The sequence below is a fragment of the Schistocerca nitens genome, chromosome 2 (genome assembly GCF_023898315.1).
Source record: "Schistocerca nitens isolate TAMUIC-IGC-003100 chromosome 2, iqSchNite1.1, whole genome shotgun sequence".
Classification (NCBI taxonomy): Eukaryota; Metazoa; Arthropoda; class Insecta; order Orthoptera; family Acrididae; genus Schistocerca; species Schistocerca nitens.
This window is the reverse complement of record NC_064615.1, coordinates 775,788,060-775,807,378: the sequence shown is the minus strand read 5'-3', so window position 1 is coordinate 775,807,378 and position 19,319 is coordinate 775,788,060. Positions and strand designations below refer to the sequence as shown.

At 45.0% G+C, this 19,319-nt stretch overlaps 1 protein-coding gene across 1 annotated transcript in view; it reads left to right on the top strand.

Moving 5' to 3' along the window:
- The window catches only part of LOC126234623 (monocarboxylate transporter 13-like), a 148,038-nt gene that overhangs the window by 52,246 nt on the left and 76,473 nt on the right, over nt 1-19,319 (top strand). Inside the window, exon 2 of the mRNA XM_049943352.1 lies at nt 9,156-9,613. Coding sequence (XP_049799309.1) covers nt 9,191-9,613 — 423 coding nt within the window. The 5' untranslated portion in view covers nt 9,156-9,190. The remainder of the gene's footprint in view (nt 1-9,155; nt 9,614-19,319) is intronic.

The window sequence follows — 19,319 nt, the reverse complement described above, 5'->3', positions numbered from 1 at the left end:
TGTTCGGACAGAGTTAGGTTTAGTTAGTAGTAGTAGTAGTAGTAGTAGTAGTAGTAGTAGTAGTATTATATATACTGCATCATTATTATCATCATCGTCTTTTAGTTTCTCCTCAGTCTTATTTTCCATATCCATTCGTTGTAACCAAGTACTCGTGACTTTGTGAATGCTGACTTGATGGACCGAAGTCCAAAGGCAGTACAGAGCCCAGCATTCTTTTGCTAACCAATAGAGAGGCAAGTGAGGGCCTATCAAACTGCCGCTTTTGCGCGTGGATACACACTTCCGAATTACGTTCTGCTCTTCTGTATTGCTCCTGCTCTAGGACAAACGGCTTTGTGCCTCCCCTTACGGCTATCGTCTACGTCTGGGCTCTTGTTATGTCTTTCTTATTCAGACTTCGTCCTGAAATATCGCTGTTCCTTTGGAATATCTCAACTTTGCCAACCACACATGTCGCGCATAACGCTGATATATGGTAAAACTTCATTATTTCTGAAGACTCACATTGTAACCCGAAACTGTGATAAACACACACATTCTTTTCATCGCATTTATAATTTCCAATCGCCACTGACAGCCACTTTCTCTCCACTGCCCACAGCCCACTCGTCGTCCTGTACACCTTTCCCCAACGCTTTCTGCAGGAGGTCCAACATTTCGCCAAAATCTTAACACTTGCAATTTCGGCGGCCGAACACCCCGCATGGGGTCTCCCGGCCAACAATGCCGTACGATCATTTCATTTCATTTTTCGGCTAGGATGATGGACAGGTCTCCAGCTAACCAGTAGGTTGCCAGTAAGCCAACACATGAAAAACATGTAGTTAAAGTATGTTGTATCAAATGCGGTATTCCGCAGGCTCCTTATACTGCTAGATCAGCACGGCGGAGAAGGAAACTGATTGGAAAATGTCCTACACTTAACCTGGTGAGCATCACTTACTTCAGTTGCTGTGGCTGGCATGAGGTTTGCAATGTCTGGGTGGTTGGTTTGATTGACTGCAGTTCGTTTTTACCACCGCCGACCACTCATCTGCCCACTGAGACATGATCTGTGTGTCCATCAACGAGATGACAGCGTGCAGGGGGACCGAACACTGAATAACACTGCCTCTTCGACATGTTTCCTTGCGTACTCTGTCGGCTGCATCATTTCCCCACATCCTAACGTGTCCATGTGCCCTGCAGAATACCAGCTCTGCCTTTTTTTGGGTCTGCTGTAAAGCGCCTCGGACAATTAGAATCTTTCGTACTGGATACATTTGTTAAACAGATTGAAAGGTGCTTCCAATTGCGGTGGCTTCTCAGCTGCTCCGCTGCCTTAGTGACTCGGTATACTTCGGCGTGATTATTTTGTAGTTATGGGTTCAAATGGCTCTGAGCACTATGGGACTTAACTTCTGAGGTCATCAGTCCCCTAGAACTTAGAACTACTTAAACCTAACTAACCTAAGGACATCACACACATCCATGCCCGAGGCAGGATTCGAACTTGCGACCGTAGCGGTCGCGCGGTTCCAGACTGTAGCGCCTAGAACCGCTCGACCACTCCGGCCGACTGTAGTTATGGGAAGCCACCTTCGAAGACCCCATTAGGGAAGACAGCTGAACCACCTAGTACCTGATCCAGGGTGTTTCAGAAGTGGTGATCAATACTCAGGGATATGAAAGGAATGATCATTTGAACAAAAGTGTCGAGTAAATATGGGCTCTAAAACGCATACCTTTTGAACTATGAGCACTTCATCTTCGATACTTTGAAACACAACTCTTCGAATGAACAAGTGCTCATAACTTTCGTGTATGCATTTGAGAGCACATGTTTACTGGACTTTTTTCTGCTTTATTCCGTAGAACATCATCGCAAAATATGGAAACCAAAGAGCTTGCAGTAGAAGGGTTTTGTTTCACAGTATCGAAGATCAAGAATTGCTCATAGCTCTCAAAGTATGATTTTTAGAACCTTTGTTTACTTGACTTTTTTGTTTCGAATGATCACTCCCGTTATATCAATGAATATTGACCATCACTTCTGAAACACGCTGTATAACGACGAAACCCGAATCGTTAGGTGCCTTCATTGGTGGATTGGATTGTTTGTTTTTATCATCTGAGGTTGATAGATTCATTCTTACAGATGCATTTACTTTCCAGTTCTCCATTGATTACTTACAATTGTATAAGATTAAGAATCATTAAATTATGTTTCTAATGAGTGTAGACTTTTACACGGAATGTGTATCATAAGTTTGTGGAGCAATATGTCCCAGACTTGGTGTGACTTAGACCCACATTATGAACAGTGTTTGACCACTGTTCTGTTGAGTAGACGCCCAAGCTCCAATAATGGATGCATATTTAAATGTAATATTGCTTAGAAATCTTAAAACTTAATTTCACTGGACAGAGCACAGAAATTAAAAGCACAGAATAATAAAAATTTAAATTTAGGAACTAACAGTTGGCCCATCTCAAAATTAGATACAGTAGTAGAGCTCGTTAAAAATGGAATAATTATTACAAAGTTCAATGTCCTTTCGTCTAGTTGGCTATTAACATCCTGATTAAGGGTCTTTGAGAATCCTCTTTCACTCAACAATACCGTGTGTAATTAAAATACGTGTACAAAAGCTCAGTGTTTAGAGGCGATAAAAAGAAAAGCTTTGTTACGAAAATATCGCCGGTGGAACGTTCTCCCGCGACCGGTCCATGAAGTTTCTGCCGTGTGATGAATTCTTATTGAAGATATTTCACTCTTATGGGTTTCTTTTTGTGAGGGTAGCTGAAGCGTTTGGTGCACGAGACACAGATACGAGCTTTACAAGAGCTTGTTGCCCGTTTGGCTGATACTGCAACTGTTAAACTTAATAAGCCTGCTCGCTTTGAACGTGTTCGACAATTATTAGCACGCAGGTGCCAGTTGTGAATTAACGTAACCGGACAAAATTTTAAACAATGTCTCTAAAACCATGTCACACGGCAGACTGAACACCGTTTCTGAACAGCACTATCGCAAAACCTTCATGGACCCTCTGGCGGTGAACGGCGCACCTGTGATTTGTCACACAGTCTCTCTTTATCTCCTCTAAACACCCTTAAGATTTTGTGTAAGTAGTTCCCTTAATCCCTGCTTGGATTTTCTGATTATACCCACTTATTATCGTCCTAAAGAACCTTCTTTAGCAGGGCATCACCAGCTTCTCCCAAACTATTACATACCGTTACCTGTGCGTTCTTTGTCACCAACAGGAAAAGCTACGATAAATTGAATATTTTCAGTCTGGCAGTTCCGCGACACGATACTAATTTGCGCTCTCCCTCTCCCCCTCCCCTCCTTCGAGGTTATTGTTAGTAGTGTTAAGTATGTTATATGCAGGCCATAATACTATTCTACTTCCATTGTGGCCCAGGTAAGTTACAAGGTTGGAAACGCCAGATCTACAGCTTTCTTTCAATGTGCAGGTTTCTATTTCCCTTTCTACCTAAGACTCTCCTCAAAACACGCAGTACTTCAACAGTTCCAGATACTCCAGGACCAGTCACCCCTCCTGACCTGAATATTATTTTTCTGTTACTAGAGAAACTTAAGGTTCCATCCTTCATTATCCTAATACTAAATATTAAATGCTCTCTTTCCAATTCCTAGTAGCTTGCCTTTTTGATCACATGTGTCAAAATTCTCAGCTTGTTTCCTTTCAACAAAAATATTGAGCCAAAACAAAGTAGTGTTGTCTCCAGTGACTTCTTCCTGAAGTTCGAACAGTAGATACAATGTGAGCAACAGTTCTAAAACAAAAGGGGCAACCAAGAAACGAGTTTCTGCTCTGATTATATAAAGTTGAAGTTAAATTTAAAATATCCACATTGGTTCTTCTGGGTAATATCATTCCAATCTCATACCAGTTGACGATGTTATTTTAATTCTCTAAGATTAATAATAAATCAACGTTGAGTAAAAACGCATCCAATGGCTGTATACAGCGTAGTGTAAAATAGTTGTGAAGGCAACTGAAACGGCAGTGTTAGTTTTGATTGGCCTCTTTCAGTGTAAGACGACGTCGAAATAAGTTCAGATACCTTGCTGACGTTATTTTACTAGCTCACAATGATTGACAGATATTAATTCATAAAGGCTGTTGAATTACAAAGTTGGTATCACTAACTTTATCCATTTATGTAACGTCCAATTGTAACTTAGTCTCTAGTCTCTCGAGCTATAGCTAGGGTCAACTCTCGAATGGCACGCAACATTATTATTCCATAATCTTGCTCTAAAACGTCTTAACAATATTTTACACCATCAGATTTGTTGCTAACAAAATAAATTCGTCGCTTTCTATATTTTCCAAGACATAATATGTGGTATTTTTAAAACGTTTCACATGTAATCACTATTTCATAATACAAATTACTTTGAAACATTTTAGTCAAATTAAAATCTCTAGATGGATCTAATGTTTGATTCACTTAAACTACACAATTTATCCGAAAATACTCAAGTATTTACTCCATTTTTCTGCAATTAATTACGTGTCCAGTTTGGTGCTACAATGGGCACTTGGACTATGAAACCAGTTTAAGGAGACGTGAACAAGTCCGCCGGAACTGCAAATTGATTGCTGTTTCAGGCAACCTATTTGACCTATCATACACGAGGTAGGCTTGCTTGACATATAACACAAGCTTCACGACGTACTCTCGGCCGCAACGGAAATGCGATCCCAGCAGGATAAAGTATCGCCTCGCTTCACTTGGAGGGGTAACCATCACTGAGCGCTACACTCACTTGATATTCTATTAAAATAGGACCCACCAGTTTTGTAAATAATACAAATATATTGTTCTTAACAGCTTTCATCCGAATCTTTGTTTTTATCTGTCTTGAAAATAACTTAGCGGACTTCCGAGCACCCACCACATGTTGTCAAATTGCTGAAGTTTTCGTTGGAATGACTAGTTTGTTGACGAAATAGTTTCTAATCGCCTAAATTGTTTAGGACAGTGAGAGGTTTTCGTCGCGCCAATTTCATTGTTACACTTCATATATCTACACTAACAAAACTTAGTCTAGAAATGAAATGTGTATGTAATGCGGAAGTTCCACACCATAATGTTCGGTGCATTCAAGATGATCTGCAGGGAACGACACAGTGCTGCCGTTTCAGTCAAGGCTAGTGTTGAGTTAGGGCGCCATGCAGCTACGGGAGGATGGGTGGCTGGCTGCCCGTGAGGGATAATAAACTGCGGTCAGTGAAGCCGACTGTGTGAACAACGCGTCCGTCAGACACTCACAGGACGAAGTGATGCTGACCTCCCGCCTCCAAGTAGGAAACTGTGCCCTAACACAACAAGGCTGCATACTCCGGCTGCCCTAATACAAGGCTTCATACTCCGGCGAGAGGAGTCCCAGACTCATGCCTCTGACGTAAAAATCACTACATGCACAATGAGAGTCTTCCATGTTGTGATGAGAGAGCAAAAGCAAATTTAGATAGACTTCTCCCCTCCACTTCAGTTGATACGACATGAGTGGGACGTCTTTAAACATGAAAAGTGACGTTCAGCAAAATTGCAACAATAACGCTGGACATGTACCTGAAACTTCTTGAAATCAGTTGTAATAATTCCTAAAAGTTTTAGGCACAATCACAGTTCGAAACTCGTCCACAATCGGACTTAATTCTGTCAATTAAGTATTTGATATCTACCAACCATAATATATTCGAACAATTGCACTAAATATATTCACAAAAGTCCAGGCTCTTTTAACCACCAGTTCATTACAAAATAGTATGTGGTATATTAATACTGGTCGTGTGTTGTCGCACAGTGTATCATTACATAAAGCTAAACGTTCAAGCATTTTCAACAGAATTCATAGTTTCTTTAACCACAGAATAAAATATGAAATTATTTATATTCGAAAAACAGGCCACAAAAAGGGTACAAGTATTGTTTCCAGACAGCATGCAACAGTAAAACATTGTCTTCGCTGATGTCGAGCGCGATGCATTAGGGTTTGAACTTAAAAGGTTGCCACATGATTCAGGTTTGATAGTGATTCTGTTTGGCATAACGTTCACAAGCAAGTCTTGAATCTGAAAACACAGTAGCAATCACCTTTCCTTCTGAAGGAACAGTTTCGCATTTCTTTTTGTTTGGCGAGTTTGCATGATGCCATTCCATCTTTGCTTTTTCGTCTCCAGTTCAAAGTGATGCATGCAGATTTCGTCTCCCGTCACAATTCTTGCAAAGAGACCATCTCCAGAATTCTTCTACTGTTCCAAAAGTTCGCTGCACTCTGTCCCCCGTGTTTCTTAATGGTCATCTGTTAACACTTCTGAAACCCTCCTGGCGCAGACTACTTAAAACTTCAACTGTCTGTGGTCTGCACACGCACGCCCCCCCCCCCTACACACACACACACACACACACACACACACACACACACACACACACTCTCTCTCTCTCTCTCTCTCTCTCTCTCTCTCTCTCTCTCTCTCTCTCTCCCTCTCCTCCTCCTCCTCCTACTTGCACCCGGATTGACAGTTCTTTCGCTGCTACGTGTTTGTCTCCCAAAATCAGATTGTGAACACGCTGCACATTTACACGACTCTGTGCTCAGTTTATCCTTGCACTGAAGGTTCCAATTACTGGCGTGTCCATTTTCATCAGATAATCTGCTCCCCCGACAATTAACTGTAGTTATCAGCGGCGTCATTCCCACACGACGTCCTCAGTCTCTTCTGTCGTTCTCTTGTCCTCCTAATGCAGGAAGTTAATAACAGTGCCCACGTTGCTTCAGACGAACATGAAGTGAAGTGCAACAGCCATATTTACAGGGTGCTACGACAGCGCGACTTGGCGAAACTGGTGGAATTAAATTTGAATTCAATCGGCAAGAATGTTTGTAGCCTCTGTGAGTAGCAGAGTTGTAGAACAAAAAAAAAAAAAAAAATATTGCGCCAGTCTTTAGGAGTGACCTGTGTGTTTCTTGTGTTATTAATTTTACCACTATTACTACTTTTTCTTGTACTAATGCTACTTCTGCTTCTCCTTTTCCCCGTCCACCACCTCCTTTTCCCCGTCCGCCACCTCCTTTTCCCCGTCCGCCACCTCCTTTTCCCCGTCCGCCACCTCCTTTTCCCCGTCCGCCACCTCCTTTTCCCCGTCCGCCACCTCCTTTTCCCCGTCCGCCACCTCCTTTTCCCCGTCCGCCACCTCCTTTTCCCCGTCCGCCACCTCCTTTTCCCCGTCCGCCACCTCCTTTTCCCCGTCCGCCACCTCCTTTTCCCCGTCCGCCACCTCCTTTTCCCCGTCCGCCACCTCCTTTTCCCCGTCCGCCACCTCCTTTTCCCCGTCCGCCACCTCCTTTTCCCCGTCCGCCACCTCCTTTTCCCCGTCCGCCACCTCCTTTTCCCCGTCCGCCACCTCCTTCTTTTCCCCGTCCGCCACCTCCTTCTTTTCCCCGTCCGCCACCTCCTTCTTTTCCCCGTCCGCCACCTCCTTCTTTTCCCCGTCCGCCACCTCCTTCTTTTCCCCGTCCGCCACCTCCTTCTTTTCCCCGTCCGCCACCTCCTTCTTTTCCCCGTCCGCCACCTCCTTCTTTTCCCCGTCCGCCACCTCCTCCTTTTCCCCGTCCGCCACCTCCTCCTTTTCCCCGTCCGCCACCTCCTCCTTTTCCCCGTCCGCCACCTCCTCCTTTTCCCCGTCCGCCACCTCCTCCTTTTCCCCGTCCGCCACCTCCTCCTTTTCCCCGTCCGCCACCTCCTCCTTTTCCCCGTCCGCCACCTCCTCCTTTTCCCCCCCCCCCCGTCCGCCACCTCCTCCTTTTCCCCCCCCCCCCGTCCGCCACCTCCTCCTTTTCCCCCCCCCCCCGTCCGCCACCTCCTCCTTTCCCCCCCCCCCGTCCGCCACCTCCTCCTTTTCCCCCCCCCGTCCGCCACCTCCTCCTTTTCCCCCCCCGTCCGCCACCTCCTCCTTTTCCCCCCCCGTCCGCCACCTCCTCCTTTTCCCCCCCCGTCCGCCACCTCCTCCTTTCCCCCCCCCCCCTTCCGCCACCTCCTCCTTTTCCCCCCCCGTCCGCCTCCTCCCCCTTTCCCCCCCCCCCCCCCCCCGTCCGCCTCCTCCCCCTTTTCCCCCCCCCCCGTCCGCCTCCTCCCCCTTTCCCCCCCCCCGTCCGCCTCCTCCCCCTTTCCCCCCCCCGTCCGCCTCCTCCCCCTTTTCCCCCCCCCCCGTCCGCCTCCTCCCCCTTTCCTCCCCCGTCCGCCTCCTCCCCCTTTCCCCCCCCGTCCGCCTCCTCCCCCTTTCCCCCCCTTTCCCCCCCTTTCCCCCCTTTCCCCCCCCGTCCGCCTCCTCCCCCTTTTCGCCTTTTCTCCTATTCTCCTCCTTTCTCCTATTCTCCTCCTTTCTCCTATTCTCCTCCTTTCTCCTATTCTCCTCCTTTCTCCTATTCTCCTCCTCCTTTCTCCTATTCTCCTCCTCCTTTCTCCTATTCTCCTCCTCCTTTCTCCTATTCTCCTCCTCCTTTCTCCTATTCTCCTCCTCCTTTCTCCTATTCTCCTCCTCCTTTCTCCTATTCTCCTCCTCCTTTCTCCTATTCTCCTCCTCCTTTCTCCTATTCTCCTCCTCCTTTCTCCTATTCTCCTCCTCCTTTCTCCTCCTTTCTCCTCCTCCTCCTCCTCCTCCTTTCTCCTCCTCCTCCTCCTCCTCCTTTCTCCTCCTCCTCCTCCTCCTCCTCCTTTCTCCTCCTCCTCCTTTCTCCTCCTCCTCCTTTCTCCTCCTCCTCCTTTCTCCTCCTCCTCCTCCTTTCTCCTCCTCCTCCTCCTTTCTCCTCCTCCTCCTCCTTTCTCCTCCTCCTCCTCCTTTCTCCTCCTCCTCCTCCTTTCTCCTCCTCCTCCTCCTTTCTCCTCCTCCTCCTCCTTTCTCCTCCTCCTCCTCCTTTCTCCTCCTCCTCCTCCTTTCTCCTCCTCCTCCTCCTTTCTCCTCCTCCTCCTCCTTTCTCCTCCTCCTCCTCCTCCTCCTCCTCCTCCTCCTTTCTCCTCCTTCTCGTCGTCGTCGCCCTCATCCTCGTTTTTCTTCTTGTATTGCTTCTCCTTTCTCTTCTCATGCTGCTTCTTACAGTAATACTACTACTATTTCCACTTGTGCAGGTGAAAGCCCGCATGGCCGCCAGCTCGCTGCCGCCATGTCCACGAGGAGTCGAAGCAGCAGCCTCAGTAAGAGCAGGCTGTGGACGGTGCCCGAGACGGCGCTGCCCATGGAGACGCAACACCAGCAAGACAAACTGTCCTCGGATGAGCACCAGCAGCGGTCGCGCGACCTGCGCAATCAGTACTCGGCCGGCCCGGACCCCGCGGCCGAGCCTGACGAGCAGGAGGTGGACGACAGCGACGGCGGCTACGGCTGGGTCGTCGTCTTCGCAGCGTTCGCCACCAACTTCATAGCGGACGGCGTCACCTTCACGTTCGGCGTGCTCTTCGTGGATCTGCTGCGCGTCTTCGGCGAGGCCAAGAGCCACACGGCGAGCGTGGGCGGCCTCTTCATGGCCATGCCGTTGCTCGCCGGACCCGTGGCCAGCGCGCTGGCCGAGCGCTACGGCTGCAGGGTCGTGAGTACCTCCTCTTCTTGCGCCTTTAGCCGTAGTTGCTGTCTCGATCCGTTGAGGGCCATATGGGAGATGGAATAATACAAGGTGTATAAAAAAAGAATCATCCGATTTGACATGTCTATACTCCTGAAACTAATAAACATGTACTGGGTGATCAAAAAGTAAGTATAAATTTGAAAACTTAATAAACCACGGAATAATGTAGATAGAGAAGTACAAATTGACACACATGCTTGAAATGACATGGGGTTTTATTATAACAAAAAAAATACAAAAGTTCAAAAAATGTCCGACAGATGGCGCTTCATCTGATCAGAATAGCAATAATTAGCATAACAAAGTAAGGCAAAGCAAAGATGACGTTATTTACAGGAAATGCTCAATATGTCCACCATAATTCCTCAGCAATCGCTGTAGTCGAGGAATAATGTTGTGAACAGCACTGCAAAGCATGTCCGGAGTTATGGTGAGGCAATGGCGTCGGATGTTGTCTTTCAGCATCCCTAGAGATGTCGGTCGATCACGATACACTTGCGACTTCCGGTAACCCCAAAGCCAATAATCGCACGGACTGAGGTCTGGGGACCTGGGAGGCCAAGCATGACGAAAGTGGCGGCTGAGCACACGATCATCACCAAACGACGCGCGCAAGAGATCTTTCACGCGCCATCTGTCGGACATTTTGTGAACTTTCTTTTTGTTCTAATAAAACCTCATGTCATTCCAAGCATGTGTGTCAATTTTTACCTCTCTATCTACATTATTCCGTGGTTTATTAAGTTTTCAAATTTATACTGACTTTTTGATCATCATGTACAATGAATTTTGTTTCTTCATGAACGGGAAACTCTCACTTCTTTTTCATACCTTTTCATAGGTGTTCAGTACGCCCCCTTGAGATGCACAGCGTATGTCAACGCGGTATTCATATTGTTTCCACACTGCAGCGAGCATGTCTTGAGTTGCAGCTTCCACAGCTGCTGTTATGTGATGATGTCTCAATTCATTCATTGCTGCTGGTAACGGAGGCGCACAAACATTGTTTCATAAGCCCCCGCCCCCCAAGAAATAAACACATACCGCCAGGTCCGGTGACTTCGGAGGCTGAATCATTCGGTCCAGTGCGACTGATCCATTGTTTGGTAATCCTTCGATTTCAAAATTCCTACACTTCCATCCGCCAAAGTAGCGGTGCCCCATCCTGTTGATAAATGAAGCCGTTCGAGTAAGTCTCCAACTGTAGGAAAGAAAGTTCTCAAGCATATCGAGATATGTGCTTCCTGTAACAGTGTTCTCGGCAAAGAAAAATGGACCATACACCTTTTCCAGTGCAACTGCACAAAACACGATAAATTTTGGAGAGTCCCTCTCATGTTGTACAACTTCATGTGGTTATTCCGTACCCCCCATATTCTCACATTACGACGGTTCATCTTTCCATTTAAATGGAATGTTGCCTCGTTACCAAACAGTAAGCGTGGAAAAAAAACTGTACATCTTGTCAAGAACGAAATTACAGAACTCTTCACGTTGTTGTTTGTCACCTTCACGAAGAGCTGGCAGTAGCTGAATTTTGGTGGTTTCATGTGTAAACGTCGACGCAACACACGCCAGACGAACATCGGGGGCTGTACGGCGAACGGATTTCTGCGGACTCCTTGTGAAACTATGGCGGATGCGTTTGATGTCTGTGCTAGACACTCGGGGACGGCCCGGCGATTTGCCTTCACACAATCAATCTGTTTCTCGGAATTGTTCATGCCATCGTTTAATGCTCTGTGCTGTAGGAGCATCCACACCTTACCTAGTACGTAAGTCACGCTGAACAGTTATTACTGACCCGCACTGCGCCGAACGTAGAACACAGAATGCTTTCTGTTGTCCCGACACCATTTTTACTAGAACTGAAATGGGCGCACACTGCTGATATCTAGCGGGAACCATGTAAAACTCGAGAGTTTTCTCTTTCCAACAGTACGTTGTTCACGCACGTATCTCAAATAACATAGTACTGTAGTTACGACTTTTTAAATTCGTTTGATTCTTTTTGATACACCTTGTACTTCGGTAAATTCATTGCTCAAAATGTTAGTCACTCCTTGCGATAGTATAAGTTGCCTGTGCTACTAGGGGGTGTCAAAAGCTAGTATCGTATTGTGCTTGCGTGTGCGGATTCAGTAATCTATTTTATATGAGGGTTATTATTGTTTTAACCTCCGATCGGTCGCGAAATTAAAAGCTCAGTGAAAACACAACGAAGCTTTACAAATTTGTTGCACAAGATCTCTAGTATTCCCATCGATCGCGTCACGTTGCACTTTGTTCCAAATGCACACTGAGTGTGTAAAGATGCTTGAAACAACGTCTCCCGCAAAATGTGAAGTGCCTGCTGTGAGGGGTTCCGTCTGCTTTCACGAAGGCTACATAACACAACTGTCATCCGTTTCTTTATTCATGACATTTCTCGGCCATACACTGCAGGTGCGAAGATGCCCCTCCTGCAGCATTTACTGTGGGAAGCGGGTGATCACCCGTTATTCAGCCTGGACTTAGCTCCCTCTGGTTTTCATCTCTCTACTCACACGAACCACTTCCTATGGAGGACAGCATTTTTCGCACAGACAGTGAGCTGCAGACCTCGTAGGGAATTGTGGGAAAGCACAGGCGGCTGCCTTCTATCACGACGGTATTCGAAAGTTCGTACCGCGCTACGACTAATGTCTAAGTCGGATTAGTGTCTGTACAGAGAAGTGGCTGGAAGGTGTAGCTAAACTTCGCAAATAAACATTTTTGATTTTTGCAGCAGTTTCCATCTCGAGGCCGATCGAAAGTTGAGAGGGGGGAAAAATAGCACTCGTACTAAATTGCAGTTGACCGGGGACTGTACCGATATCTATACCTATACCTCTGGGCCCTATCTAACAACGGATACGTCCAAAACTCGGTATACAGCATGTGCAACATCAGCAGAAACCAATAGAAACACAAAGGTCGTTAACGAGTTCACAACCCAAATAAACAAAGCTAAGTCAGGATACGACTATATTTTGTTACAATCGTCACACCCAAACTTCAACACGCAGATTTGCTTTAAGGATAGCTAAAACAAGCGCGAGCGGAGCTATGTAACTGGTACACACCATCTTAGCAGCGTTGTGTACCAGTAGAATACTGTATTACGAATTCAGTAGCTCACGAATGTCGATGCCTACCTTTCGCACAAATCGACTCCTCTTTCCTGGCATACTGAAATAAAACAATAGATGCAATCAAATCAAACGTGACCTTTAATCAATTAAGGCATTACACGTATAAATCGAGAATGACACTTGTAACGTCATATGCATGTTTACTCATAAATAAACTATTTCTGGCATATCTTATCATGAGACAGTTCGATTCTAACCCCATTGACAATTTGGCATGTCTTGCCATCTATAAGATGTAGAACTTTTTGTATTCCGTAAGAATCGTGCCATCGCAGGCTAGAATGAATCGTGAAAGAATCGTGAACGAATCGTAGGAATCGATTCGCAATGTGAGATTGAATCGTAGGAATCGAATCGGGAAAAAGAATAGTGTTGCCCAACTCTACTCTGGATGGTCAACAATGGGCGCACGTGCCGCCGCCCTGTCGGCTAAATCCGACGTTTCGCAATCAATCTGCCCTCTCACGAAGGGCTGTTATCACTCCAAAATCGCAGCAGGCCTTATGGCCTCTCATCTGCTCCGGCACCCACTCTCACGTTATTTAAAGTCATTAATGGTCTCTGTGCATCACCCTGGCAGACAGCCTCGGAACCATAATTATCATTATGCTGCATCCATTTAAACCGAACTTACGCCAGTGATGTATGGAAATCAACTGTAATTTCTTAAAATCTCTCTTCCTATGCTGTTGTTTGGACTATTTTAAAATCATATAGGAGCTTGTACACCTTTGTCTTCGTTGCTAAAAGAGTAAAACATTGTCGGTAAATCATTTACAGAGGACATCAGACGCTGTATTAGTTTCATAGTTTCTTGACACCTTCTATCGCAGCCGAAGAATTGTCATTAACATGTTCCTTACTGCCACATTCACATAAAGGTATGGTTATGCTGGGGCGGTAAAGATCTTGTCGGAATATATCACGATTGAATCGAAGTCATGGTATTCACACTGTATGTGAAGTTTCCACTGTATCTGCAGTTTCGGTACCAAGGACATGATGGAAGATACAGTACCACTGCGGCGAAGTATCTCCTTAATTTTATAAGACCGTCTCGTCAGTTTTCAGCGCGGTTCCAACACCTAAGCTAGCTGTCTCTTTCTGTACTAGGTTCGATTTCAACCTCTAAAGGATCACATTGGTTGCTTTAGAGCACTGTAAGTGGTGTGGAATTAGCCCCAGGCACTCGTCCATGCCTTTCGGTAGTATGACATGAAATGAGCGCGGTAAGATGGGTCATCCTGATGACGTGAGGGAATAGCAGTAAGCAGCTATCGTGTTTGGCTGTGCCCACCATCAGTGTAAATAAAGTTCTCCGAGTTGTCCCTAAACGAGTGCGGAAGATCCTAAGTGTTTACAATGTTTGGTGTAGCACACTCAGGCCACGTGACAGCGTAAGAGTTGTCGTGGTAAGAAGATAATAGCCAACATGGACTGGGGACGAAAAGAGAGATGGGGCCCCTCCACGCCCACACCAACGTGGTGACCAAACCAAAAGTTCTACTGTCACCTCCGTAAACATGTTAGTTATCTAGTAAGTGGATCACAGGATGCTGGGCTGTGATGTTGTCCGTGCGTCTGGGTAAGGCTACGCATTAACACGGTCCATCAGGTGATAGATAGTGGACGAAACGCGAGTGAGGGTAGCGATTTGAAGAGCAGAGGGGAAAAAAGTGCCATGGCTCGTGCCGTTAGTGGGGACGAGTGTCATGCATTATCAATGGTAATGGGTTTCAGTGCCGAACGGAATGCCGGTGCCCATTCGCGCGGGTTATCATAAATATGAATCATAATGTTCATTTCAAAATTCGGTGACAGTGTTATTTCTTTCAAAAATTCACGAAGAGAATTTTGCGGACGCTCCTGTCTCCCAAGATAACAGCCTATTTATTTATTTGTTTATTCATTTAGTTATTTGTTTATTTCATAGGTTCCGTTGGAAGATGCGAGCCACAGCTGTTTGGTTATGTAACGAGTCAGTACATAGTTTACAGACGGATGATTAGCAAATTTACGAACAAAAAAGAAAACGAATAAACTTTTAAGAGTGTACGCATAAATAACGCATTTGAGAGAAAGGTTTTGAAACACTAAGAGGAGTTCCTGTACAGAGTAGGACCGTGCTACAAGGAAACCTTTCAACTTACGTCTGAATAGTTACGGTTTATCATTAAATTTTTTTCAGTTCTACTGGAATCTTATTGAAAAAGAAACTTGAACACTGCACAGCTTTCTTGTACAATGTCTGAGAAAGTGTTATCGACGTGCAAATCCTTTCTCTGTCCAGTGTTCACTGAATGTAAATAGCAGTTTCTTCTGACCGAGTCAATATTTTCAACAGAAGAGCTCATGATGGAATGTATGTACGGCGACGCCAGAGTTAGAATTCGCCCACCTGAACAATGGCCAACACGAAGTTCGCGAACTGACAACGCAGATCAGCCTGATTGATTTCTGGGCTAAGAATATTCTTGGGCAGTGTTCAGAGTCGAGCGAAAATAAAACACCATATGAGATAATAGGATGAAAGTACGCAAAGTAAACAAGCCTTCACGTTTTGGTGTTAGAGACACTGGAGATAGTAGCAGTCAGATTATGTAGAAGATATTTGCCGTAATCCTTCCAAGAAAGTCGTCCATCTACTTTCACTTCTAGGATTTAAAATGGTAGCCTTCACGCACTGGTGGATCAGCTTAGGAGCAACAAATTTTCGCTTTTACAAGAATCTGTCAGTAACACTATGCATTGCGTTTTGTTGCAGTTCAGCATTAATTGGTTCCCTGAAAGCCACGTGCTGATGTCACTAACTATGCTATTAGCTATATTAATTACATTACGTTTCACGTCATTCAAAATAACACTTCTCTTCTGCAAAGAGAAATATTTTTGAGTCATCTGTCATTTTTGTGAAAGAAAAACAATGGGTCCTAACGCAGCACTGTGGCCACTCCTGTCAGCCCCCCCCCCCCCCCTTCCGTTGCACGTCACCCCACTTTCGGTCACCCCAGTCATATCGAAACCTATTCGCTCTCTACTGACACCAGCGAACAGCCTTCGGCTTCCTACTTTCCACATATGAAGTGAACCATTGCTGAGCCTTTTTTGTAATCCGTGTTCCAACTTGCGCAGAAGTATTGTACGGTCCACGCGACCAACCATGTTCGCAGAGCTTGCACGCACACGTTCCTTGTTCAGTGAAAATTGACACTCTACTGCACCTCAAGTGGCACACCAAATCACTCGATCTTAATTCTGTTTCAATATCTGGAACCGTTTAGAAAAACGGATGAAATTTAGCAATCAGTATCAGCGCAGTTTAGTAGTTTTAAGGGATCTAACAATCAATGAGTAGTTTCACCTGGATATAAACTGAAGAAACTTAACGATTTTAATCGCGAAATTGGGGCCATCAGCAAGATTGGTGGTGGTGTATCACTAGCTTGAGGTCTGAGAGAGCGAGATGTTAAAGAGATCTTAAAGATGATCCTGACCTGACAAAGGAAGCAAGATGGACATAATGTCTAACATTTAAAGTCATCTTGTAGATATCTACAGTAGATATTTAGCACTGGAATGGACAGAGGTATAATGTATCACTGTTCGAGTCTGTGTTAGACAAAGCTCAAAAACTCATGAGGTCACTGACTCTCATAATGGCAAGCATTGTAGAACATTCACTTTCTCAGAACCCTACTACGGTATCTATGTGCGTTAATGACCTTTAAGAGTTGATAAGAATTGTGTAAAACGTAATCGGGTGGTTTTGCATTGCAGTTCTACCGAAGAGTTTCAGTAACATGAACAACTACTGATTATATTATCAAGTTAGATTAAATGAGAGGGCCAACATGATCGGTTGTATAGCGGAGAATTCCCTGATAGCGAAACGCGCCTGCAATGAAATCAGAATGCAAGACAATAGTGCGACACAATACAGAGCTATGGTTGAAAACAAAGGACGAAAGTAAAACGTGTGCAAAGATTGTAACTCGCAAATTCTTTTCCAGTTGGAGGGCTTACCTGGCTGTTCCATAACTGCAATGTGAATTTTTTTAAAGTATGCAACGTTCTTGTCGCGAAAGGCTGTTATATAAATACAGAAATGCTGTCTCAAATGACATGTAAATAGTTTTACTATTCCAATCTCATATTTCATGATAGGAAGTTAAGTACCAGATCACGGAAACACGTAACTGTAGTTAACGTCCCTAGATTCATACTTGGCTGAACAATTGGAGTTGTGATTAATAATGGGGCAAACTACCATCCGCTGTATTTTGTATGGTGGCTTATATCAACATCTATTGAAGTACTTGCGACAACATAAATGATCAACACGGAAAACTTATTGTGCTGCTTTACGAGAGTTGGAAGGTAGCAATAATACATTTTTTTCCTTGAAAATTGATTTCATTTCTTAGTCAACATACAGCGTGTTTCTGCAGCTAGCGATGAGGGCATGTTCTAAACTTGTTCACTTAACATTTGATGGGTAGGATAGAAATGGATAAGCAGTGGTAGTGCCGTGTTTGTCATAAACAGAACGAGCAACATGAAGGCGATGTCCACGTTAGCAAACAATGTTTGTGCCGCAAAGGTAGCGGTTCACCTAAAACAGACATAATCGTGGTTGTAGCTCACCTTGGAGAGTAGCAATTGAACACACGGAAATAGATGACCCAGTCTCACCATTTAAGTGCAATTGCAATGTAGAAACAGGAGTAGGTAATCCATCACATAAAGTAATATGTGAAATAAGTTTTTGTGAAAGAACTGTCGGGGAGGGGGGGGGGGAGGAGAGTGAGTAAGGAGCACACCATTGGAGATGCTGGTAATCATGGGGATTCACCCAAAGGAGTGCATGAACTCCACTGATGCCACCTCAATCAAATAAACGGAAATAGAATGAGGCCAAAGACACAACGATTCTTCCAGGTGCACCCTGATTCCTTGTGATCCCATGCGCAGGAGGTGGTCAGAACTTTTCTTCAGTGAACCTATTCATCATTCAGAAAGCTGTGGACACAATTACAGGCCAACTAGAGTCCTGCACTCGATTAGGCAATGCAACTTTGCTTCTAAACAGACAGTGCCTTTTAAGCCCCAAAACTGCTTAAAGCTATGCTCTTCCACAGATATACTGTTCGCTTAGAGGCCCACCGAAAACGGAGTTCTTCACATAGTGTCGTACAAACGCGGCTGCTTGATGGTTTAACTGAGGTAGATATAAAACATTATCTCTGTGATCAGGGCACACTGGCAGTCCATCGGGTTATGAAAAGGGTCGATGCAGAATTAGCGCCTACCCGCAGCCGTTTCAAAGTGTTTGATCGGGTGGCCCTCCCATTGAAGATCAAGACAGACTATGAAGTCATAATTGTCAGACCCTACACACCGAACCCAATGCGTTGCTACCAATGTCGGCGTTATAACCATATTTGCATCTCCTGTGAAAACGCAGAAAAATGTGGTAGGGAGATCGCCCATCTCCTCCTTGTTGCAGCATTTATACTGGCAACTGTGCCGTCTCGTGCCATGAATCCCTTTTATACCTTTATGAGCGAGCGGTGCAAGAGATCTAGGTGAAAGAAACGGCACCTCTCAATGTTGGTCGTAAAATGTTGTTGTTGTTGTTTGTTGTTGGTTGTTGGTTGTTGTTGTTGTTGTTGTTGTTGTTGTTGTCTTCAGTCCTGAGACTGGTTTGATGCAGCTCTCCATGCTACTCTATCCTGTGCAAGCTTCACCTCCCAGTACCTACTGCAGCCTACAGCCTTCTGAATCTGCTTAGTGTATTCATCTCTTGGTGTCCCTCTACGATTTTTACCCTCCACGCTGCCCTACAATACTAAATTGATGATCCCTTGATGCCTCAACACATGTCTTACCAACCGATCCCTTCTTCTAGTCAAGTTGTGCCACAAACTCCTCTTCTCCCCAATACTATTCAGTACCTCTTCATTAGTTGTGTGGTCTACCCATCTAATCTTCAACATTCTTCTGTAGCACCACATTTCGAAAGCTTCTATTCTCTTCTTGTCCAAACTATTTATCGTCCATGTTTCACTTCCATACACGGCTACACTCCATACAAATACTTTCAGAAACGACTTCCTGACATTTCAATCTATGCTCGATGTTAACAAATTTCTCTTCTTCAGAAACGCTTTCCTTGCCGTTGCCAGTCTACATTTTATATCCTCTTTACTTCGACCATCATCAGTTATTTTGCTCCCCAAATAGGAAAACTCCTTTACTACTTTAAGTGTCTCATTTCCTAATCTAATTCCCTCAGCATCACCTGATTTAATTCGACTACATCCCATAATCGTCGTTTTGCTTTTGTTGATGTTCATCTTATACCCTCCTTTGAAGACACTGTCCATTCCGTTCAACTGCTCTTCCAAGCCCTTTGCTGTCTCCGACAGAGTTACAATGTCATCAGCGAACCTTAAAGTTTTTATTTCTTCTCCATGGATTTTAGTACCTACTCCAAA